This window comes from Mycteria americana, chromosome 3, assembly GCF_035582795.1.
Source record: "Mycteria americana isolate JAX WOST 10 ecotype Jacksonville Zoo and Gardens chromosome 3, USCA_MyAme_1.0, whole genome shotgun sequence".
NCBI classification, from domain to species: Eukaryota; Metazoa; Chordata; class Aves; order Ciconiiformes; family Ciconiidae; genus Mycteria; species Mycteria americana.
The window spans coordinates 74910795-74937459 of NC_134367.1; the positions used below are offsets into that span (position 1 = coordinate 74910795).

General features: G+C 41.6%; 1 protein-coding gene across 1 annotated transcript in view; it reads right to left on the bottom strand.

Annotated features, from left to right (window-relative positions):
* The window catches only part of GRM1 (glutamate metabotropic receptor 1), a 194203-nt gene that overhangs the window by 51619 nt on the left and 115919 nt on the right, over positions 1–26665 (bottom strand). Inside the window, exon 3 of the mRNA XM_075499053.1 lies at positions 16433–16668. Coding sequence (XP_075355168.1) covers positions 16433–16668 — 236 coding nt within the window. The remainder of the gene's footprint in view (positions 1–16432; positions 16669–26665) is intronic.

A 26665-nucleotide genomic window follows, 5' to 3' on the forward strand; every position in this document is an offset into this window, starting at 1 on the left:
TTAAAAGGCTTTGGATTTTTTTTTTTTACTTACTTTTACCTACATATCTTTCACAGATGTCAACTCAATGGCTAAAGGAAACCAAAACATGAATTCAGCCATCAAGGCACAGGTTCTCCTTCATTTCAGATGTCTAACACCTAAACTTTAGAAGATTAGTCCCCTTTTAAGATATACTATACACCACCAGTGTCTTCAGTTCCCTTGTCCGTTTTTGTGAGGATGCCACATTATTCTTCAGTGTTTGAAAAGCAGTGTCTTCCTTTTGCCTCTCCCTGTGTGTCAGAAGCAGTGGGGAAAGATTTTAATTAAATTTACTTTCTTGGTTCTCCATATCATGTTATGTAAGCACATTAGGGCTTTAAGAGCTTAGTGTCAAAGACTCTGGAATGAGGCTGGCATACACAAATACAACAGTGCCACAGCGAAGCTGAAGTATTATGCAGAGAAATGACTGCACAAGCTGCTGACTCACTCATTAATCAGCTGCAGGGAGAGCCCGCGAGTCGCTAGGCACGGGGCAGGAGAACGGGGACTGAGCAGTGCTGCCAGCCCTACGCCGAGTCTCAACTCACAGGTCCAACCCATACACCATGCAACTTGGGAGCAAAAAAAAGGCAACTGGTCTCTTTCTAACTGCTCCAGCCTTTCCCAGTCTACAAACATGGCTTAGCACACACAAGAGCCTGAAGCTCACTTCCCCTCCCTGCCCTTTCTGCCTCTCCCCATGGACATTCAGATTCTCACACAGCTATACGACTCCGGGAAAAGCAGATTTGAGATGTAAACACCAAGTGACGACGCACATAACTCATGCTCACACTGTGGGAGATGACAAAGCTGTGTTCAAATGTGCCCGTGCCCAAGTGAGCAGAGAGAGCTTTCCTCTTACGTCTCCCTTCTAGTGACCCAAAGGAGCTAAGCAGGGGACGAGAAGACTGTCATTTCCCAAAGGCTGGCTGCAGCTTCAAGCAAAGGGGAAGAGTGGGCATGCCCGATGTCTGTACCTGACAGTGCTGGGGCGAGCAGGCAGAGCACGTCTGGGTGAGATATTATATATTCACAAACACTCCCAGCTGATGTGCAATGCTGCAGCCCCTCTCTGCCTTTGGAAGAGGCTAGAGGGAAGCTGGAGGCCTTTGCAGCAGCTGGCAGCGGGGCTTTGCCAGCACTGCGTCACTGGAGTGGGAGGCAGGTGAGTGCAAAACAGGCCTGTGGTGGATAAGAAGTTCCTTTTCCCCGTCTCCATAAATCTGCATCGTCTGTTCTGTCTCTTGTGTTAGCTAGCAGTAAAAGAAAGAACTCAAAGGCAAATATAACGCACCACCTAAGGGCCTTGCTAGCAGCACAGCTGTCTGCATGCCAGCCACCCCAGGAGAGGGCTGTCTCTTCCTGCACTAGGCTGCCCCTGGCAAGGTGTACCATCACAGGTTTGCAATCTACACAGGTTGTCCCCATGTCCTATCAGTGAGAGCTGAAAGAAACCGATCACAGAGTTGAAAAGTTGCAAGCATACGTGTCCACAGAAAGTATTTACAGCAACAGGAAAAAGAGCAGGAAATGGGATAACAAGCAGAGAACTTCCTCTACAAGTTAATGTATATGGCACATGCTGTTAAATACAGGTCTGGAGAGAGCCACTTATAGCAGATGACTTGACAGAAGCTCAACAGCCTCATAAAGCTTCTGTAGGGGATGACAGTATGGCCTGAAGCCTCTGTGTTTCTTGCCACTGGGCTAAAATTCTTCATAAGGAATTTTACTTAAGAAAAAAACTTAGGGTTTATGGCCCTATGAGAATGATTTGCTGAGATTCTTTCTCCTCTGAATAAGTCTGCAAGCTGGTATTTGAAACCTCTTCTGTACACATCTACTGCTATAAGCTGTTAAAGGCTTGGCAGGAAATTTTAGCATTGCTCCTCTTTGTTCTTAGCTTTTAGTGGAATGATCATGATGAAATAGCTCTGCAGTGAAGACTGTTTTTTAATGAAATAGAAACTGAAGGATACACAGAATATAGCTCAGTGCAGGGTAAAAAACCCAGCCCCCTTCAAAACAAAAAGAAAGATCCACTCCCGTGATATTTGTATGTGTTCTTGCAATGCAATCAGCTTGAGAAATACACTTCACAGAATGTCCAACAGTGAAGCAACATAACCAAAAATTGACAAGAAGGTTAAGTTCTAAGGTTATTGATTACCTCATTTTGGCTATTATCTTAATTCGGGTCCTTTGGAATTAATAGACTGGAAAACAACAGAGGAAAATAACTGTCCCTATCTGACATAAATCAATTTCTGTATCTAACTCGGACTCCCAGGCAAACACAGTTCAGTATCAGTTCAAATGGTTTGAAAAGAAACATGACTTTGTATTTATGTGCCATCCTTTTCACGGCTGCATTCATGTGCCAAACTGGGACTGTACTTACAACTGCCATAAAGCACATAAGATTACGAATGTTTATTATTATGCACATTCTAATGAAGACGTTTGGAATTAACTCCATAATGAAGTGAGTAACCTGTAAAGGTATTTAACCTACTTGGTGATCATAAAAAAATCAATATTTGGCCCTTCTAGCTTATGGAAATTAATCCCCAAATAAAATACTGTGATCACCTACTGGAAGACTCAGGGAACTGACCAGGAATCTGGCATGGAATGACAGCGGCTTATTAGTACCGACGGTTAAATACCCAAAGGTAGTATTCAAGGCTTAAAACTAGAAATCAATAAAACTCTGCTTGTGGTTCTGAACTTGGGGAATCCATCAAGTTGGAAGCAGTTTAGGCTTAAAAAAAATCTACTCTAATTCAGATAGTTAGGACATAAAATTAAATGACATGTTCATTCTAGAAACAGGCAACATAGAAGATAATCTGAAGTGATTCCAGTGCCTTTCTTAGAGACAGAGAGTAATTATTATGAGAGCTTGACAAATAATTATTATGATTAGTTTGTTTTTCTTAAAAGCTGGACTGTGTACAAACTGCCTGCAAAATGACCACAACATGTTCTATTATTTATTTGAAATTATTATTTAACTTCTGCAGCAAGACATTATTTCTCAGCTCCTATTTTAATTAGAAATGAATATTTCATTTTTCATATTTTCGTAAACAGGAATAAAATATGCCAGCTGATTTTTTTTTTTTGTTCCTTGATTGAATGGTTGGTACACGTAATCAGCAAAGACACTGATTTGAAATCACGATATAGCATTTGAAATCCATCTTACTATTTCGTTAGCTGACTAAAATTTAATGCTGACAAAGGCATTTCAACAGTCAAGCTCAGCCTTTGCATTTAAAGGACGTAGGCAATAGCACAGTTATTTTAATGGAAGATTCGCAAACAGGGTGAATGGAAAGGAGGGCTTTTGCCCTGTCTGATCCTTGTCAGAGGCCGTGCTCTGATCTGGCATCACCATTAATTCTTTGGCTTTGATTCTTTCTTTTTTTTCTTATTTTCTCTTCGTTTCTTCTGTTCCCTTTCTTGGGACTATGACAACAGGCGATTCAATTTGTTACTCTTACTGTGTGTCCTATAGCTTCTGCTGTCACTCCCAGTCCAACAATAACCTATCTCTGAGCCTCTCTCTCAGACCCTGCAGGGTCCCGCAAGTGCCCGTGCTCCCAGAGCCTCAGGCACCGCTTTAATGTGGTTGGCTGCTATGGCAGAGACCTTGGATGTGCCTGCTTCTCTTGCTTTATTTACAGCCTTCCTCCAGTGCCATCCTGGATCCTGACCCAGTCTCTCTAAGGACAGGATTCCACAGAGCCCATTTTCTACCTGACCTGAACTCCTGTGGAGAAATGATTAAAAAGACAGAAAACCCAACCTTCAGTCTTCCCCTTTCCCTCAGGTAACTATGTAACCTTGCTGCCTTATTCACACGCTCTATTACAGACATATTTAGAACTACTATTCTTAACAGATCTGTTATCTGGAACAAGTCTAGCAGATAATGAGTTGCTGCTACTCTTACATGAGACAGGAATGAACATGAGACAGGAATGAACACAGTTAAAATCAAATTCATTTACAAATTTAAAGAAATATTTGCACATTTTTATGTTATTTGGCTAGCTTTAATAATGCTTTTCCTCTTAATAAAAAAAAAAGTTGAGTCAGATACCCTTACAGATATCCGATTATAACACACAATGATGGCAAAATGAAAAGCACAGGAAACAGGACTGATTAAATTTCAAGTGTCATGCTTTTCATATGAAGCCTGAGACTTCATCTGAAAGAAAGAGAGAGAACTCAGTAATTGTGCTGCAGCTTTCAGAACATTAACCACCTTAGATGCTTAAATTAGGAAACCGAATACATATTCAGGCACCTAATTAATTGACTTGATTAATACCTGAACTTCTCTAGCTGCTGTTGACTTCCATGGGAATTATGGGAGATCAGTACCCTTAAAAATCAGGCCAATTTATCTAGGACTCAGAGCATGCACTTCAGGAGCCTAATTTTGGGCATCTTCATCAGAATAATGCTGGTTCAGAGTTGAAAATAAGCAGCCTTCATATTAACCATAGAATGTATTACCACTGAATGGGGCAAAGAAGTTAAGAGAAATCTAGTCTCAGTATATGTTAAATATCCGGCACCAGTACAACACCCAAAACTATTAGTCAGGGTCTTTAGATCAGAGTGGAAAGATACGATGAAAATAATAAAATACACATCTTCATTAACCTATTCTCTCTGGAGATCTGTGCTCCTGTCTGGCATGGAGACAGCAAATGGAACAAATCACATAAACTCTTCTCCGTCCATTAATCTAGACCTGTAGACATCTAAGTACTAGCTCATGGTTGTCAGTGTATGGGCATGAGATCCTGAGCACTTCAAAGATATGAGTCAATATCTCCTGCTAACATCAGACCAGGTACTCCCCTCATGGTAGGATACCAGCCCATGGCTGGCAGGCACAGACTAGCTGGCCCAACTGGTCTTTTCCTTTTTTAAATTCTAGTGGTTCTGTATGAGTCTGAAGAATAGTCAGGAAAGATATCGAATATTGATCGTGCTTTAAAACACTATTGATTTAAGATGGGTTTCAGAATTCTTGCATGACAGTGTACCACCCATCAGCCAGTACTACTGGTTTTCTTTTCTTTTATTATTATTCTAAAAGAACAAACCACTTGGTCCTCACTTCTGTTCTTAATGTTAAGGTGGTATTAAGAACACCAGCATTAGCTGCCCGAGTATAAGTCAATATGAACACCAATGTGTCTCACTTCTGCAGAAATACAGCTCCCTCCAAATTTCTCCTTTGCCAAGTTTACGGTTGGTGTTGCGTTGATTTTTTTTTTTTTTTTTTTTTTTAAATAGACTGTATCCTCACACGAGAAACCTGTCTGAAGGGCTAGCTTCCTGCAACCACATGGTTACATGCTGATGGGCTGGATTTCACACGTGCAACGTGAGTAATCGCTGCATGTCCAGACCACACAGCAGCCCTGCAGCCACGCAGTTGCTCGCAGAGACTCCCCTTGCTTCCTGGGATCAAAGGCAGCTGCTGCAGCTGCTCTGGAGCTGAGAAGCAAAGTGGCTTCTGCCACCCTAACTAGTGCCTAGTTGGACCATGTTATAATTTAACAGAGCACGCTCACAGTTTTTGGTTTAAATTAAGTGCAGTTTTCAAATAATTATTAGGAGGATCCAAATATTCCTCTGTAACCCTTGCAATATGCAATACATGAATTGCAAATACACAGATCACAAAGATCCACTTTATTTTCCCCTTAACTGGACATACGCCCAGAGCTGTGTTCAAGTACAGTATCATAGAAAAGATTCATTTTAAAGCTAAGCTAAGATTAGAAGCTTCTGAATGACATCTGCATGAGGACAATGCATCACTGATTAGCAGCGAACTACAGCTAAGCAAATCAGAAGAAAAAATAAGTGTCCCTAATCTTTATTCACACATTAAATTCAACAGAAAAACAGAAGCAGGATTCTTTCAGATCTGAAAGAATTTTAAAAGCATTCATTTTAGCACACCTCCTTTTTTCCTGGGTATAGCCAAATGTGACAATGAAGAAAAAAAGGGCTATCCAGCCCAGCCAAACCCAAATTACTGAAGTACTTGAGATCTCACAAGAAAATCAGCCCTTGTGATGTGAATTTTTAGATGAAATAGACCTGGAAAAACAGGCAGAGTAAACTGGCCTTTGCAGAAAGTAGACAGTACACTGCATAACATGATGTAGAGAGTAGGATTGCTTTGAAGAGAACAGCCTGCTTTTCCATCCCTATAGAGCTAAGCCTGAATTCAGAGCTAAATTAAAGGTTCGAACTTGCAGGTTCCTCCAAAGCTGCTTTCTCTTATATGAATCTCAAAAATCTGAGCTGAAGGAAACCTTTGGAAATCATCTTGTCTCGCACCTTGCTGTGCTGCAGTGGCCCACTCTGGCTCAGCCAGCAGCCCAGCCTAGCTGCAGTAGCTGCTTTCATTATTTTTCCCTAGTTCCCTCCACACTAGGAGGCTTTTGCACTCCCCCAGACCTCCCAGAATGAGTGGGAAAACAGAAGTTTATTCTGGCATCGCTGCTCTTTGGAGCACACACCTTCCATCAGATTGTTCTCCCTATGGATATCAGTACAGCTTATTCTGAGTAGGAAAGTTTGTGGTTTGTATGGTACAAGTTTTACTACTCAGGCCCATAATTTATCGTTCTTTATGCCACTGATCTATTAAGAGGAACCCATTTATTTTAAGAACTCTATTAGCTATTTTTCAGAAAATATCCTTGTGCACAAAGGGTATCTGTGGGCTGCAGCTAGACATGTGTGAGCGTGTGGGTTTGCGCCTACACGTTAGCCTCTACTGTGTCTCCTTTGCACCTGTATTTATAGGGAAATGCTGCCAGTAATGACAACCCGTAAAATTGCAAGCTGAGTTTAAAAACTTTCCACCTACAGGTAAATGAGGAAAGGGAAGATACGATCTAATAAAAAGGCCAGGAGGGCTGACAGAAGGCAGTTGGCCCTGTTTTCAGATCAGTTACCTGTGTTATTTCATCTGGTTTACCTACTGATTTGGTTAAATGCTTATATCTAGGCTAATTGTTCTGATGCGTGACCTGCACAAACAATTGATTTCTAGGAACAAGTCAATTAATTTTAACTGTGTGCTTTTGTCCTCACCACGCTCCTGACAGAAGTTCAAAGCACCTGTGACAGTCTGAGCGGTCAGGGGTGCCCCCGTCGCTCTCCAGGCACAGGAGACAGGGGCCCTGAGGAGGCACAAGGGAGCATGATCCATACGTCCTGTTCCTTTGCAGCACCATCGGTTTACTCGTGTAATGGAGAAGGCTGAATGTCACGAGCCTACCCAAGGATTGTTTTAATCCCAGAAGTGGAAACTTGGACTGTTGAAACCCACAATGGAAAATGTAGGTGTAAATATTAGATTCGGAAAACTTTTGTCATATCCTGCTGTAATATGTATGTGTTCTGCAAACGGTCTTCTATGCTGTTTTCAAAGGTATATGTATATTGCTTCTTTCCTTTATTTGATGATGATCTCATTTTTTCATGGATCCCAAAAGAAGAAAAATATTTATTGCTATTGTATTTTGATTGACAGCCTGGTTTTAAAGTATTTTTGGAAATATAAAATATTAGATAAATGTAGCTGCTTTCTTCCAAACACAGAAATAAGAAGCTAGAAGCAAATGAACAAAAACCTGGCCATAGATAATGTCTTCTCTGAATAATCCATATGATTTGTCACAGATAAGCACATTATTAGTCTTCCTCTTCTTTAAGCCTTAAAAGCTGTCTGTAACCTTGTCTGGGAAATAAAATGAGACTACAGCTTTCTTGTCTTATCTACTGTAAAAAAGCCTTGACTAAAAAGTGTAGCAACTAGAGTTCTTTCAGACAAGTTGTCCCTAATAGGCTTCATTCTAGGTGCCCATGAAATTGAGATCAGTTTTGATCACTACTGTGGGATGAATCCTAGGATCTCCTGCCCCATACTGAGGACAAAGAGAGTGACACAAGGCTCAGCTCCTTCTCTACCGCAGGGACCTAAGTATATAATGGGAATCCAAAGTAGGGGTTAGGGAGGGCAAGTCACAGGGTACATAAGGTACAATACATCTTGAAGAAGTCGTGGCATGTCAATAGCTTGATTCCTTCTTCAAAAGCTTATGAATGTGTCTCCTATCTACTGCATAGGTGATTTACAAGCAGTGACTGACCTGGCAGAGTGTGCGCTCAGGCTATTGTCTTATAATTAACTTTTGTGACGTATTGCAGTGAAAGTAGCTCCTACGGTAGGTGCTTCTGCTGATGCAAAGTCTCATAGGACAGGTGCTCCATGGGGGAGCCTTGCAGATGTTGAGATTAAAGGAATGTTCTCAGAGAAGCACCTACAAGCACCTCTGACACAGCAGAATAAGGCCTAATAATGTCTGCTGGATCTAATCTGTCCAACTCACAACATAACCTGAAACACTCTGAAAATCACCCACATCAACTGTCACTGGAAATGCATTCACACTTTCAGCAAAGTGAAAAAAACCCCAAGTACACATCCTGGAGTGCTTTGTCCACTGATATGAGAAAATGAGGGCCCCATGCTATCTCACAGAAATTCATCAAGACTAAGCTGGGTCTTGAGAAAAAAATCCTTGATTAGGAGAAGTTCTGAACTACATTACTGGTGGACTGGATGTAGTCTGAAAGATACATTACCCAAGTACAAAACTGTCTGAAGATAGGAATAGGTCAGCCATCAGTCTTCTATCTTCCTATCTGGTGCAATAAGTGCAACCAAGGAGAACTTCACAGACAAATACAGGAAAACAAACATCACGACAGGCGTGAGTAGAAACTCTGTAGATCTTCTAAAAAGACATTATCCTATGTCAGAAAAAAAACAACCTCACTAAAACTATAAGGACTCTGTCTATGATGAGATAAAACCAGCTACTTATTAATGAGTGCGTGATAATGGTGGCAAACACTTAGGGATGCTTTTCAGAGAAATCTTAACTAGAGGCAAACAAGGCAAGCTGGCTCCAGAAGCACTTGTTGAAACTATTTGATTTATTATCTTGGGTATAATGCCCCACAGACATAACTCTATTACTCCTGTACTTGAACTGGTATGTTCATGTAACACTGCATCTCTCTTTGCGTGTGTTGCTGTGTGGGTCTCTGATACCTAAAACACCTTGGCACCATGCTCCACATCTCTTGGCTATACCAAGCAAAGTAAATGATTCAATGTCTTTACAGTGATGAAATAATCTATATTGCCTGCAATTTTTGTCTCAAGAAGTATGACTCTGCATTATTCATCCCAAAGCATAAATGCCTTTTCTGGAATATTTAGTCATCCTCACAAGCTCTTTTCTGCTATCATTATTATGTTCTGCCCATGATTTGACATGCTATGAGGATTTATGGTGGACATCCAGAACTACTTAGGTGTGATGAAAGCTTATGTCCTCTTTCTGAGTGAGTCTGCTGATCCAGAAAGAAGATGGGAAAAGATACAGCTTAGGACCAAATTTGGCACAAGAATATGGTGGCCATACAGATCCTTGGCAGGAAGGGAGGCAAGCAGCATCCTGGGTTGTATTGATAGCACAGCCAGTGACTGTGGTATTTGATTACCTCCCCACTACCACCACCGTTTACTTTGCACTCATCAGCGTGCATCTAGAATACTGCATACAGTTTGTGAACCCCCAATACAGAAAGACACTGATAACCTGCAGCACATTCGGCAGAGGGCCATCAAGATGATCCAGAGCTGCAGTCCTTGCCCTTTGAGGACAGGGTGAAGGACTTGGGCTTGTTAAGCCTGGAGAAGAGATGGATGCAGGGGAACCTTACAACAGCCCCTCATACCTACGGGGTGGTTATCAAGAAGAGAGAGACAAGTTCTTAATGGTGAAGCATGGTGGGAGGATAAGAGACAATGGGCATAACTTGAAACAAGAGAGGTTCAGACTGGATATGAGGCAAAACTTTTTCACATTCAAGCAGTGGAACAGATTGCCCAGAAACGCTGTGCCACCTTCGTTCTTGGAGGTTTTCAAGGCCTCAGTGAATAAAGTCCTAAGCAACCTGGTCCAAACTCATAGCTTACCCTGCTTTGAGCAGGGACTTAGACTACAGTCTTCCTGAGCTACCTTCCAGACTGAGTAATTCTGTGATTCTGTGACTCTGGCTGCACTCAGACTGATTGTTTGTAGTTCTCTTGGACCGAGACAGGAATTAGCAGATAAAGCAATCCTTATGGCATGACCAAGGTATGAGTAAGCATCCTACAGGGAACTTGGACTGTGACCCTCTTTGGAACAAAAAAAATATACATTTCTTGTTCTTGTCTGCCACAAATACGTTCACTGACAAATAATCCTTCTCCTCAAAGATCAATTGAATCAATGAATGAATCATGAATTGCCCACTTTGTTCCACTTCGCTCTGTTGAAAAATGTCTGTGCTGATTGCCTGCCAATGTATTTTGTTGTCCCAGCAGATGAACTGCTGTGAGCATAATCTGATGTTTGCATCAGTTCCATAACCAATTTCATAACTGTCTCTTGTGGTGCAGAGGAGTACTCATCCCACCTGGTTTACATAAACTACAGCCATTGTATTATCTGCCAGGAGGCGAATAAGGCATTCTGTAAAACAGCAGTTAGACCTCCGTACAAGTGTTTGCACTGGACTGAGTTCTACACCATTTCTGCGTGAGCGTGACTTGCATTTAATTCTGGACTATGTGGGCTCACCAAGTCCAACAGAGAAATATTTGTTCCTGTAGCTTTGTGGGGAGAAAAACACTTCCATTTGGGCTATTTCTATCAGATCAGGGAGGAGAAAACGTCCTACAGAACTGTTGGAAGGGTATCTGAACTCTGTTGCCTGACATACACAGTCTATCACCTAATCTTGCTGTCAGCATACAATCTCCATACAATCTCCAAAATGTGGAAAAGGCTGAGCTGTCTGATGAACTGAGACAAGTTGTGACTGTTGCTTGGGGCAGTGCCTGAGGTTGTGTGCTAAGGGAACTTAGTGTCAGGTCCATCCTGAGTTAGGAAGCTTCTTAGTATCTCAAATTCAGAAACAGCTTTTTTCTGTTAGTGTTAAAATGATCTGTTCCGTTCTGACTTTTCATCTGAAGGGCATGAAGAATGGTGTGAAGTCCTGAACCTCGTGATGAGTCAGGGGTCCATGCAGAGTTGCAGGACATGCTTTGTTTCCTAAAGAATGTAGCTACTACATGGAAAACATTGAAAATACCTTAGTGGCATGGACAGTTTAAGAACTCTGTACTGGAAGTGTTTTTGGCCTGCTAGATATCAAGGAAACTACAGGAGAATGGTCACATACAAATCTCCCTTTTCTACTGTGGTGGGTTGACCTTGGCTGGCTGGCAGGTGCCCACCAAGCCACTATCTCACTCCCCCTCCTCAGCAGGACAGGGGAGTGAAAATAAGATTAAAAACTCATGGGTCAAGATAAAGGCAGTTTAATAAAGAAAAGGCCATGTACGGAAGCAAAGGAGAACAAAAAGATTTATTCCCTACTTCCATCAGCAGGCAATGTCCAGCCACTCCTGTGAAGTAGGGCCTCAGTATGTAGCAGTTGCTTTGGAAGACAAATGCCTTAAAAACGAATTCCCCACCCCCTCCTCCTTTCTTTTAGCTTTTACTGCTGAGCACAACATCATATGCTAGGAAAACTTTGGTCAGTTTGGGTCACCTGTCCTGGCTATGTCCCCTCCCAACCTCTCGCCCACTCCCAGCTTGCTGGCCTTTGGGGGGGGTGGGAGGATGGAGAGACAGCCTCAGTGCTGGGCAAGCACTGCTCAGCAGTGGCCAAAACACTGGTGTGTTACCAACACCTTTCTAGCTACAAATACAAAGCATAGCGCTATGAGGGCTGCTATGGGGAAAGTTAACTCCATCCCAGACAGATCCAATAAATCTACATACAAGAAAATTTCTAGACTTGAATCCTATTGTGTTGAGGAAGAATATCTCCTATAGCAGAGAGAGAGAGAAGGGGGTGGGGGGGCGGGGGGGCGAGGGAGAGAGGCATTCCCTGATGAGAGGCATTTGGCTACAATATTAGCAAAGAATGAGTCAAAAATAGTTCCCACTCATTTGGCTGCCACCCAAGTTGGAAAAGTAAGTTGCTTAATTTTTGCAAGAAGGGATGATCCAAAAGAGCAGTCAGTGCAAAACTCTCGATGATTGTCTTCTCTTCCCAAGAATTTGTGCTACTACCATATAGTCCTAGTACATCCAGATAAGCTATTCTGAAAATGTGGCCAATTGTTAGGCATTCCACAGACTTCACAGAGTAGAGTGCACTTGGACTTGCTTCCTTCCAATAGTGCTTAGACCAGATAAACTTTTTTCCCCCAAAATACGCATGTACATTCAGAGCTCAGTGTAACATGAGAATTCCTGAAGGACAACATCAGTCTTCTCAGGGACTGACTGAGGGAATTCAAGCAGTAATTCCTGTCATCAGAGAAGGGGGATTTCTAGGAACTGGCTTTCCCTTGCTTCATAGAGAGCCTACAATCCCAAGCTAGTGCTGACTCAACAGTAACAGGGTGTGAGAAATTGCAAATGCAGCAGCTGTAATTGCTTGAGAAGTCCTTGCCTATCCATGAATGCTAAAAACTGAACTTCACATTCCAGTGGCAATTCTGAATAAATCACTCAGTAAAGTGATTAGGTTATACATAAGCAAATTATACTGGGCAGGCAGCAATTGAAGATTCTCAAATACAAACTTTGTAATTAATCTCCTTTTCAAAATGGATGGCTCCAAGTATTCTGAATCTTTTTTAATAAGGTAGTCAGAGAACAACACTGCCTTTTCATTTTTTGTTTCTGGCTTCTCCTAGGCAACCTACTGCTGGGTAAATACAAATACACTATGCTCCCCTAAATATCACAAGTATTTTTGTCCTTGGTTTTCTTTTTCATTAGATAGTTTCCTGAGATATTAACTCTCCAGACGTGGAAGATGAACTTCAGCAGTCTACTGCCTTTGAATCAATTTATGTCTATGCAAAAGTATGGGTGTACTTTGTTGTCAGTAAGGACGACCAGTGCACTTCTGTGATACAGAACAGATCAGGACCCGGAGATAGTCACAACGCATGCTAATAATGTGCATGGACTCCTGGCACCACAGGGGACTCATCTTTTTCTATAATGCAGGACCCTATGTATCTTGTTACAGGAATATTGATGGAATACTGTGAGGTAAGGGTGAAAGCTCTTAGATATAATGGCCTTAAGGCGCTTGATACCAGTATTGAATACTGATAATTTTCCTGGGGTGATGTGGTAGTAGCAGCAGTACTTAAATTTGTAGTACCACAAAGAAGTCAGAACTTCGTCTATTGGCACTTTTAATGGATTTCAAATATTAGGCCTTATTATTTATTGAGCAGCATGGATCCTCTCCTTCAAATTTGCGCATGGAGATACTTTGTGAAGGAGGGAAGAGGCAATTCAGACTCCTTTTTTTACAGAGAGTTTGTGAAAAGGCCTGTCTCCAAACCTGTGAGAGGTAAAGAAGGCAGTTTCTTAGCACTGTCATACCAGACCTCCTTGGAGAGAAAGGCTCCACCAGCAAGCTTTGAAGCTGTTAGGATTTGAAGTGATACTCTTAACCCTTCAGAAAGGTCAGATAAAGATACGTGTGCAGAAAGCTGTGGTGGTGCTTTCAGTCAGGTGCTTTCAGACGGTTACCAGTCAGCTCTGTGCAATTAAAGAAAAAGAAATACGATATGTTATTGCCCCCAGACTTGCTGGGAACACGTAGATCTCTTGATTCTGTAGGTATGCCATTACTGGGAATAGATACCTTGTGGTACTTCCCTTTGGTGATTTGAGACATTTATGAACTTCTTAGTTGTGTGTGATAAGCCTGAGGGTTATCAGTGGTTCACCACCAAATTCAAGAGCTGAGTACTTTTCAGCAAAGCCTAAAAAGTATCGCATATTTTGAGGCTTCATGCAAAAACTTACAGCTTTTTAGAGGAAGGAAAGACATTTGAGTGCCTGAATTGTGACTGTTAACTGTCAGAGTCTACCAATGTAGATAAATGTTTTTGTGTTTCACTAGTATCATCAGAACGTAGTGGTTCCCGTCTCTGATACCTGACACCTTGAGAAGCACAGAACACCAGGGCAGGCATGTAAAGGTACCTCTGCAGCACCCTCTCCAGTGCCCAGTGGCTTCCTGGGATGTCCTGAGCCATTTTGGGGTGTTTGGGGTTTTTGCCACAAAACAGCCCTTACTGATTTTCTTCCATGACTTTGTTTATCTGCTTTTTGGCTCAAGTACAATTGTAGAGTCTACAGCAACCACTGGCTGAAAACTCATCTAGACATTCTGTGCAGAAGTACCCCATCTTGGCTGTTTTGAACTCGCCACCTGGTATTTGCCTTTGATGCAGCAGATGAAGAATGACTATGCTGGTTCAGACTAAAGTTTTTGGTTTCATAACCAAACAGAAGCTGTACAACAAACTACCCATGTTTACGACAGCTGCTGAGATTTCCTCAGAAATGAGACTTTTTTATAGAGTATCAGCATGAAATTTATTTATGTCAATGGAATGACCAAAACAATTTTAAGCTTCTTTTCTTAAGAAAGAAAGCTATGCATTTGCAGTGCGCATCCATCATTCAACCTCCCCTTAGTAATTTCTGCCCTTGTTGCCCTATATTAACTCCTTTGTCTGAGCTGAAGCAGTCTCAAAACCACTTAAATATATATACCATAAATCAATGTTTTCACAGAATCACAGAATCATATAGGTTGGAAAAGACCTTTAAGAGTCCAACCATAAACCTAACACTGCCAAGACCACCACTATACCATGTCCCTAAGCACCTCATCCAAACGTCCTTTAAATACCTCCAGGGATGGCGACTCAACCACTTCCCTGGGCAGCCTCTTCCAATGCTTGATAACCCTTTCGGTGAAGTAAAATTTCCTAATATCCAGTCTAAACCTCCCCTGGCACAACTTGAGGCCATTTCCTCTTGTCCTATCACTTGTTACCTGGGAGAAGAGACCGACCCCCACCTCTCGACAACCTCCTGTCAGGTAGTTGTAGAGAGCGATAAGGTCTCCCCTCAGCCTCCTTTTCTCCAGGCTAAACAACCCCAGTTCCCTCAGCTGCTCCGTTTTGGTAAAGTCCAAAGTTAATGACTCCTTTGAGCAAAAAATATCAGTATAACCTCAACATTTATTTAGCCCCTCTGGCTTGCCATTAGCCCCTCAGCACCCAGATGGGCCAGCCTGTCTTCCAGTCAGCACATCAGGTCAGTTTTGAGTCAGTGACAGTATTTGGTGATATGTCTCAGCTGTTAATAAGAGAACTGGGGGGAGACAAAAGGTAATGCGGAAAGCGTTGTTAAGAAGTCTTACTGATAGAGAAGGGAAAAACTAGAAACACTATGGGAATTCAGCTCAGGTAGCACATGATGACCAACTGAGATTACTGCTGCAGGATAGAGGGACAGAGATGTAAAGAATAGAACACAAATCCATGGGAAGCCAGGCTTCATAGTTTTGTTTCTAATGGAGTAACTTCCTTGCTATCAGAATACACCTTTTTGCCTAGAAATGAAATATTTAGAAACTACAAACAAATTTATGCAATTTGCAAATTTATTTGCAAAAATTATGCAGCAAGTATTTTAGAGAAAAGTGATCACCTCTCACTCAATCTAATAAATTTAATCTTACTGAAACATTTTAGTTTATTTTCTCCGATTCTGCCATGGAGGAGAAAACCTGTCTATGCAGATACACTTCTCTTGTTATGAGGTGAGAATTACTTCTGTCTGTAGCACAGCGTGTTTTATATGAGTGCTACATAGGGGAAACAAACTATAAATGTTTTAATGGGTGAAGAAAAGAAAGGGTGAAGCAGGGGACTAGCCAATTTTAAGACTCATCAATTTTCCTTAAAATTTGTTTTCTGCCATAATATTTTCTGTGAAATTCCTGATTATCCAGCTGATCAGAAAAGCTGTCTTTGAGAAAAATAGTTTAAATTTGTTCCTATTTTTGTTAAAATTTAATGGTTACTTATTTTTTACAAGTCATATTACAAACTTGGACACTCTTGTCAGCCTCAGCATAGCCCTAAAACATGAAAAAGGAACAAGTCGCTCTATAAGAGTAGGCTGTGTAACCAGTGCCAGACATACTCCCACCAGAGTTGGGATTTGTATCTGTACAATTTGGGGTTGGCACTTTTCACCAGTGACTTATACATTTAAAAGAAAAAAAACAAAACAAAACAACAACAAAAAAACCCCCAAAACCCCAAAGACAAATTTTTGCCAGAGCACAGATTCAAACAGGAAAATAGTTGACAGGTTACCAGTGCAGTTCTTCTGGAAGTTGGGATTCTCTAGCGGGTGCCCCGGGATGCGGCACTGAAATCTATGCTGCCAGAACTCAGGAAACCAGGGGTTGCGGGTATTGGTGTCCAGACGCAGCTTCAGATAGTAGTCATCAAACGACAAGACCTCCGGAGACTGCAGCTTGATAGTGATGCCTCCATTTGCTTCAGGTTCGTAACCTTCAATGACTTCATCTCTGTCTGCCCAACCGTCACTGAAAAGAGGCAAAAAACCCACTTACTACACAAAGACAGGAAACTTGTTTTGAAAAAGCAACGAGCCAAAGGCAGGCCAGCACTCTCAGAAGCAAGTGATTAAGGGAGAATCTAAAGGTACGTCTAAAAGTCAGGCAGAGAGGAAAAGAAGAAAGCACAGTGATGGATACTTGTAATGAGCAGTCTGACTGATTTCATGCAGAGTCCTCATTTACTCATCTGGAATGATGTGGATTTATCCTTGTCCCTCTGCCCAAAGGGTTTTTGGGCATAGCTTCTGGTGTGATGTCTTTATGACTGAAGAGATTCTGCCTTATTTAGGCTGTCCTGTAAGGGGTGGATACTGAAAGGATTAATATCGATGGAAAGGAAACTGAGCCAGGATCCTGGGTGTTTTGCAGAAGAGATCTCAGCATGCATGGATCTTACAGCTAGAAGAGTAATTCAAATCAAACATAAAGTGAGAAATGCATTGTGTTGGAAGAGAATGGAATAAGAATACTTGATAAAGTTGACCAAGCTAAAAAGAATACCACATGCTATCCTCACACTGCATGGGATTTGTGATAACATGCCTTCTTTTTCCTTCTTCTTTTTTTTTTTTTTAAACAAACAATGACTTTCTACTTTACTTCTCTGTTTATTCATATAAGACATACTTTTAAAAACCTGAAGATAAAACTCTTTCTTGGCAACATTATTTCATGGAAGGCCTATTTTAACAAGTTTTAACAAAGTCCATTGGGCTTAGCATCTGAGTTTTAGTTTAGTTCTTTTAACAAGAAGTCCATTGATTTAGTGCCATTCTCCAGTTCTTATTAGGGTCCCCTAAGAACAGTGCTATTACGGTCTAATTTAAGTGCAAATATAAGTCAGCCATTGCTTAATTTTAATATTCTAGGCATGTCATGAGAGAAACAGATTATTCTGGCACCTCAGATCTAGCTCTATCTACTCAGAATCAAATCAGCAGCACTGCTGCTGTGAAAAGCAGACAGATGAAGCACTTCCAGCAGCAAAGAGCTCAAGAGGAAAAATGCGATTGACCACTAAGAGAGAAGTCTCTGTTTCACCCAACAGAGGCTTGCATCCTGAACTCCAGACAGACTGAAAGGAGGTCCTTGTTAGGATCCTCTTACACACAGCCCTGAGAAGAACATCGGGGTGCAGACCATACCAGCCGAGGGCATTTATGAGACACTCAGCATAGATGTGCCTGGGACTCCACAATGGAAAACACAAGATTTGAAGTAGCAAGTCCTAGTCAAACAGGTGTAAAGTGACTATGCGTTGGGCACGTGTGAGTCTTTGGTTCCCAGCCACCAGACTGAACAGCTGCATGGTTTAGCTGACATTCACGTTAACTGCTGCATCTGTGCTGTACGCACCTGGAAAAAAATGGCAGGTCTCCATGGAAATACAGGAAAGCCCATGTACTGAATGCTTTCCATTTGGGACACATGACCCAAGCCTCTATTACAGGAAGTTATTTAAGACATGGGACATCTGGCAGCCCACTGACTGAGTGATCAACAGATTCCTTTCGACCTGGGCCCGGGGACCCACAAAGCTATACTTTAAGATGGCACTACATGGCACCTTCAAGCTGGGATTTCTTCTTTCTTTCCCCCTTTGCCAAAGCCTTGCAGTAGAACTGCCCAAAATTTCTGAGCTTACAAACCACTGACCAGTATCTTCATACAGCCAAGCAGCATGAGATACACGTGTATGCACGTTGCATCTCACATGTGGTATGAGAGCGGAGAGCAGGGTGAGGCACGGGAGTAGGTCACAGGAGGGAGACAGCGATGGCTGAAGAGTCCCCCTGTGGAACCAGGGGTGGGCATGATGCAGCATCCCAAAGTGACTCTTTCTGCCAGGCTGAACCCGGCAGCCTCTGCTGGGTCACTTCTTCCCACACCCAGCGATGTGGGTTACTCAGGTCCTGCCCTTGTACCGTAGCCCGAATGATAACCACGTGGCACAGCCTTGGCCTGACAGCTGCTCTGGAGTTGCCACAGGAGTGCACAGGGTTCAAAAGCCACAATTCGTCCATCCCTGCTCCCTGCCCCACTAGACTGCCTTGAGTTTCGCAGAGGGAAAGAAGCCACAGCTCGTCCTCCCTACATGCCCCCACCCCTCACTTGTCCATGTGCTGAGGGCAACGAGTAAAATGTACCGTGCCCCCTGACTGCCTCACGACAGACCACAGTCTAGATAACCCTACAAAGGTAAAACCAGGAGAACAAACTTGCTGGATTTCACATAATTCAAGCCATGAACTAGAACCAGAGGGGAGAAAAAGACACAATATTTATTTCTTCTTATGTGGAGGAAAAACAAGCAAGAGGTCACTCTTACAGCATAAGTAATTGAGTCCTAATTGCATGATTACTTCATTATTTGTCACAATGTTTATGGCTTGCAAACTGTAGGCTCAAGCAGAAACATTAGTGAGTCGAAAAGATTAACTAAATCGGGCCATTTTTTACAAGACTTTCTAGAAAAGAGGTAGTTTCTCTATTGCTTGGATTCCTACCAGCCAAATATTAGAGTGATTTATTTCCTCTCCCCTGTAAGTTTGGCTTGGAAAATTGCCACGTTCACTCTGAAGGCAAAGCAGAGCAATTCTGCAAAGGCAAGAGAAAGTGTATTTCAAGTTCTCTGAGGGCAGCTGATGGAAAAGTTCCCCTAAATTGGAACACAGATTGTCTCCTAATGTTTCTTTGTCTCTCTCTGGCCCCAAATGTTTTTTGTTCTCTCTTCAACTTCCTCAAACCGTTAAATCTGTCTGATAAGTTTTGCGTGCAGCGAAATGTGAAGAAAAGGCACTGGAATCAGAGAAAAAAGTTCATACGTGTTGAAGTTCGTATGGGAGCTTTGCTCTGCTTCCAGTAAAGTCAAGGAAGCACAAAGGAGTCCTCTGGTCTCTGAGGGGACCCCTGCCATCCTGGCGGCTGCAGGCTGGCTGTGCTGAAAGGTGCCCTAAGGGGGCCATGCAGCCCTACCAGCAGCCGTGGGAGGATTACCAGAGAGCGAAGATCTTGTTGTAATCTCTGCCCATATTCTTTTTTACTGTGTATATAAAAAAAAAGAAAGGAAAAATAAAAAAGGATTGTCTGCGAACTGTGGATCCTTAGCGCCGTGTGAATAAATGGATGGTGTTCCAGAAGACAGCGTTAAAAAAATTGGCATTTCTAATGCTGGGCAACAGTACGATACTGAAGTCCAGATGACAGCGTGCATGTCAGTGACAGAATCACAAGACCAATAGCTGATTCATTAAAATGAGAAAAATTTTTCAGGAAAAATGAGATCTCATTAAAAAAAGGCAGCATATACTATTCTTTTGTTGTCAGAATCAAGTACTTTCCACCTACTTTCCTTCTTTTATCCTGCTGAGTAGCAAGTAGCACCACGCGTAGCACTTTTTGCAAAACCATCTTTCTGTGTGCCTTTACTGCAGGTGTCGGGAGGTGGCCCAATATCCATCTCCCAAACTGCCTTCCCTGATGAGTGACCATTGTAGGTTTGGTGTCACTTTCTGGCCCTGAGACGTGCCAGGTATCTTGCGCAACAGTTGATCTGAAGCTCTGTGAGGGGGTTTAAAGCGTGAAGACAGAAACAGTGAGGGAGGGACGAGTGTGTGGGTGTCAAACCAACAACCACTCTGTTCGCTCTTAGGAGAGAAAGAGCCAACTGCTTTTGTCACACTTCTGTGGTGTTTATCACAATCAACATGGCCACTGATACTCTGCAAGCTACTCTCGGTCCAAGTCCCAGTCTAGTGGCTGACATTCGTGATGCCAAATTTCAGCATCCAGTCACAAACAAAAATCAAGCAGAAAGGGGAAAAGCCCAGAGCTACCCCATCTAGCTTTAGAAGTTCTATTTCCCATTATCACAGACTGAGTTTGAAGAAACAAAGCTATTTTTTCTTAACTGGTTTACTATTCTGCTAACGTGTGACAATGGACATTTCTGAATTGTGGCTTCAGCATCTTAGCCTCTCTGTATTTTCTGAACTGCAGACACATATATTCCTGTGACTGAAATACCAGGAGAAATGTAATGGATTTCCAATTTCCTCTCCTCTTCCAAACATGAACACTGTCAGCTGCTTTTCACAAGGGCTGATGAGACAACCAGCAATCAGGCTTTCTATTTTCATCTCCTCAGGACTTAACTCTTAAACTATGCAGCATCAGCTCTGCTCTGCTTCCCCTCACAGCACTCAGAGCATTACTATTCCAGATGCTTTTTCCAAATAAGCAGACACACAAAAAGAAAACATGCTGTTGTTTATGAAGACCACTTGCCCTGTGATTATTGTAGGAGGTAGCATCCTTTCACAGGTAAACAAAATGAAAGACATTTGTCAGTTGTGGACACCGACTGGCAATTTGATCCCTGCACCCTTATAAGGCTTGATCTGATGGACCAAAGATGTGGAGGGCAACTGATTTAGACTCCTCTGTCTGGAGGGCTGCATCACTGGCAGCTTTGTCAACTCCCTTTGCATTAGCTAGGGTAATCTTTTCTGAAGAAGTTTGCATCCATGATAAGGGGTTTTTTTATGCTGTATTGGCCAAGTCATTAAATATATAAAAGAAATTAAGAGCAAAAAGCCCTTTATAAATGCTAAATGAATTATTTTTGCAATAATCCTTCTGCCTGCGGCAGATATTCATGTCATTATAAAACCAAATAAATCAATCATATTAAAATAATTTCCATCTTTTTTTTGGACAGGTTCTGTTCCTGTGCTAGTGGATATTTTTATCCACTTTGAAAACAATGTTACATGGAGCTATAGCTATGCAAATTGGAAACATTCGTTTCAAACTTTCAACCTTCGCAGAGGTTCCCTGCAGATATCCCACTCAGGTAGGGTAGCAGGGCCCCAGGTGACCATAACTGTCACACAAAAGGATCAGAGTCTATATTCTTGCCTTTCTCTCCTTTCCACAAAACTAAAGCCCATGTCAATATACTTTCCCTTGTCACGTCGATATACATCCCCCCGCAGAGCACATTTCTGAATGCCTTCTTGCCATTGCTCTCAAGGCTGCCGGCTGGCCTGCTGTTATGTTAAACTTCTAATAGTTTTAAATATGAGGACAGCACCACTCAAAGAATTCAACATTCAATAAAGTGCCATGCCATTTTGTTATATATGTCAATATCTTTATTTTCAAGGACAATTATTATATGCTGGATTATATAAATAAAAGGCTGGACATTTTACTTGGAAAGTGCTTTTTGCAAAACCATCTTTCTGTGTGGTGGTCAGACACTGCTTATTTAGAGGCATTTCAAAATGCTACAAACCCCTAAATAGTGATAAGTGGAGTTTAAATAATTTGTTATTTGGTTCAGATAAATGCCAGTGCTCTGGATTTCCAGAGCTGGTCAGACTTGGAAGCCTGCAAATTCAATTTTCTCTTTTTATAAAAGTCTTTTCTGACAGCGGCCCACTGGAAAAGCCAGCGTGGATTCTCCTGCCTGCGCGCAGGAGCGGTGCGACTGTGACGGCCTCCTGCCTGCTCTTCTGGCCAAACGGATGGAAACTCAGAGCTCAGCATACGGCCAACCCAGAAAGTTCCAGTGTGGCAGGAGGAATAATTTCATAGGCAGCTCCACCAAAAAAATCAGTGTTGCTACTTGATATAAGCAGGAGGGGGCAGAATCAGGCCCGGAGTAAGTCACCAACAGTACTGTAGCTGGCTGCTTAGCTGCCCCCTTCTGGGAGCAGACTTTTTAAAAAAAATCTTTATTTCACCAGCCTGATGTACTGGAAAGAAAAAAACACAATTAGCTTATTGTGAAGGAGGATGGATCTATTCTCTGGCAATAAGGAACTCTACCAAAGATATTCAGTGTCTTTGTCACACACGCCTCAAACAGAAGATGCCGTGTAAAGAAAATTGAAACTGTCCAATATTCACAAGTCAGCAACTGGCAAAGTGACCTTCCTCCTTAGGCTTATGCATTATCAGTCAATCCTAGTGGTCACCAATGTCAGCTGAAAGGTGCTGATCGTTATTGTTAATGAGCATTATTTCAAACATGAGGAAAAAAAGGCCATTTTTGCACTCATTCATTCTCCTAATTCATCAGTCCTACATACTTGCATTGAAAGGTGGGAGAGCTTTCCTCAATTGCCAAACCATGAATTCTTAAAAAGCATAGTTTTACTTTTACATGTGTGACAAGTCCTGGCAATCTTAGGAGATTAGTCCCATGGCTTCAGATAAGCCTGTATCTCACTGCTGGCAAGACCAGGCTGAAAGGCTGTATACTGTCATGCTATAACCTGAGGCTTGCTGAGCACTGACTGACCTCCTTAAAACCAGAATAATCAAATTCACTAAATCTTGTCAGCTGAAAGAAAAAAAAAAGGGGGTTTCTAGGCCAGTAGTTTTGCTCCTGCAGGCAGAGATGGAGGTAGGCAGGAGTCATCACCTTCCCAAGCTGCCTGTCTTTTGCAGCAGGCATCACAAGGTACTGTGAGATTTGAACCTGTTCCCTTTCCCCACAAACTGTGCTGGGCTCAAATGTACCTTGAATTCCAGCCTTTAGCTTTCTCCTAGTTATTGACCTTCATAGGTCTGTCCTGACTCAAATCAGCTGAAAGCATCATGGGAACATCAGCTCTGCAAACTGGAAGCAGGAGGAGAAAACCACTGAAACTCCTTCTGAGAGGGCAATGGAAAATAAGAGGGAGAGAGAAGATTGCTGCCTTGACAATCTCCCACACACACAAGAGAAGGTACAAGAGGAGCATTTGGTGCCAGGCCGTGCGGTTACTGATTTTAGACTCATAACTCACACAGTGCTACTATGCCACTGTGGATTTTAATCCTGCCACGGACTATAGGTTGAAGAGATTGTCAGACCTGGTCAGGACTTGGGTGGGACATCCCTAGAGACCATCAGTGTGACTCAGAAAGAGACCGGTATGATTTATCAGTTAACCCTGCTCCCTTTGAGACAGCTACATGTACCCATCATGGTTTGAACTCTAATGTCCTACAGGAGGTGCTATTTTCTGAGACAAATTGAAAGATGAAGTTTAAAAATAATTCCCAAGGCCACTTTCTGCAAGCACTTTGTCATATTTCTTAGTAAATTTTCTGTTCTTGCCAGATTCTGTTTCATAACATTGCATACGCAGTTTTTCACTTCCCATCCACAATTACTGAAGGCACACAGTCGCAGTAGCACATTAGTTCTTATATTTTATGCAAGCACAAATTGTTGGTAAGGGCTTCCAATTTTTATTTAGTGAATCAGTGGATTTTTTTGAATGACACTCTGTTAAGAACTAAGCTGATAAATGATAAATCATTATGTTTCGAATGATTATTATTCACTTTTGTGTGAATTTTCAGAGTTTTTGCACTGTTCATTTAAAAAATGTAGATTATAACCTCGTGGACCATGACGGATTGTATTTTGCAAATATGTATTTAGGAGGGTTTTAATTATCGTATGCGGTGCATATATTTGCATGCAATTTACATAATGTAATTTAACTGCCTATCATGCAGGCGTTATCTTGGGGAGTCTTTACTGTGAAGATTCTTGACATGGTTGGCATGTGCAGCTTTTTGTAAATGTAGTTGCTGCTTTCACACAGGAAAGGCTTTACCATTCTCAAGGGTGCACAACGGTGCATATCTTGGAAAATCAACCATACCTATATTCTCTAAGGCAATAGCTGATTTTTCAAAAGGTGTACACATGCTTTCACCCCAGACTCTCAAGAGGATTGAATCCTTGCTCTGCATATTTGAAATTCACAACATGAGGCATCATGAAAGCACAATACCTTTTCCAAATGAAAGCACATGTGTAGGGAGGAGGAGAGTATCCAATTTTAAACAAACACACACAAATAGGAAGCCTTAATCTTAACATTGTGCATTCTGTAAGGTGCTCCTGGGCTACAATATGTGCAGTCAAATCCAAGATTTTTAACATCTTATTAATATACCCAAATCTGAAAACAGAGAGGTTTATCTTTGCTTCTCTGTACCAGTTCTTGGGGATTTTTTTTTTATCCCCTTGCTGTTGCTGTGCTGCAAATTATGTGCAAGAAGACTCCCCTGAAGAATGAATATGGATAGTAAGAAGTAGTTCCTGCCTCAGATCGCTCAACTGTAGTCCCTTTTCAGGGAGGATAGTTAGAAAGAAATATTCTTGTTAAGACTTCTATCCTGTCTGAAAGTCTTAGAGACTGAGGTCTTCTCTGTGCAACCATGCAAAGGCATAAAGGGGAATAGAGTGTTTCCTACCTCTGCTTCAGCCAACTACAAACTACTCAAGTCTCAGGGCCAGATCTGAAGGACTGGAAAGAGAGATGCCATACGGAGGGAAAACAGGCTAGAAATACACAGGAAGGTACACGTATACACGCAGGAAAGAGAACAGTAAAGACACAGCCCTCTCTGCTCCATGCCACGCCAGCAGAGCTTGCTGGATGCTTGGATGTGAATTTGTTATGCTTCCTAAACAATTAATTCATAGCTGTCTTCCTTAACCACAGGCAGAAAAAGAAGTACATTTCCTTTCTTCTCTCCTTGCTTTGTTTGTTGAGGTGCTGAGGAACAGGGAAATAGAGAAACATCTTACAATCGCATTTCCACCTCCGTTTTCACACAAACTGTGCTGAGCTCAAAAATACCTTGAATTCCAGCCTTTAGATTTCTCCAAGATGTTGACTTTCATAGGATAGCGCAGAATTTTCTTTCAGTGGTTTATATTCTTATGTGATTCTCTCAAGCCATCCCTTACTGTAACCATCTCATATAATAATGCTTAAGAGAAATATATAGAGAGTTTACAGGCCTTTTTTTATTGGAAATCAAATTTCAAATATGCAGATCTAGAGAGGACATCCTACATCTTGCATCAAGTTGCTACTACTGGTTTGCATATATCCTCTTTCCATACCTGTACAAGGTTTCTGGAATGCTATTTCCATACCTGTACAAGGTTTCCAGAATGCTATTTCCACATTCATGCTTGAAAACTGAACCTTTAGACACATATTTATGCAGGAACTGCTCATTGCTTTGATAGCCCTTCAGTGAAACCATGTCTGCAGAGGAACTGATAGCTGTACATAAGAGCATGCTATCCATTCCATACCAAAGCATACTAACATGGGCTTCAAAACATCAGATCGAATAAAATGGAAAACAAAAGGTGAAATATGGTGAAACCCATGATAGAATCACAAAACTTGTGAACCTATTAATCAAAGGTAACATGTTTTAGAAGAATATTTCCATAAACAGCTGGTTCTGTTTCTACCAAAGCTATTTTAGATTTGGCCATATCTGCCATTCTTTCTTTTTCACTTTCTGTGGATACTTGAACATTCAGATTACTATGAATGTTTATGAATAAGATATTTTCCACTCCAATATTCATAAATTGTTCATTTGAAACTATATATTGATATGGAAAATATCCAATTCATACTATGCTAGTGAGTCACCTAAGCACCTAAACCTTTCCAGTGAGAGAATCAAGTAATACTTTAAGGTTTTCATAGAATAAATAAAGTAAAATCATCAGACTTCAGTAACCTACTAACACAGCATTGCATTGTGTCTGCAGTGAACAGCTCATGAACCACTTGCAAACCAAGAAACCAATGAATAATTTGAATAATGTATTCACCTGAAAATTAAGCAATGTTTTCACAGTTACTGAACATTAAAATAGGTATAATGCCTTGAATATTTCTTTAATAATCCACTTTGTTCAGGCAATACTATTATACTTGACCCAAAGCAACTGTTATGGAGCATTTTAAAAATATATAAAAGTATTATTGATTTACTCTTCTGCACTTATTGTTGTCTTAAAGTCATAAATGTTTATTCATGTAGCTACACAGATATGAAATAAGAAATCTAAGTACAATCATCTGCCTGTCGAAACCAAACTTAGTTCAACATCACCCAGCTAACCTCTATGCCT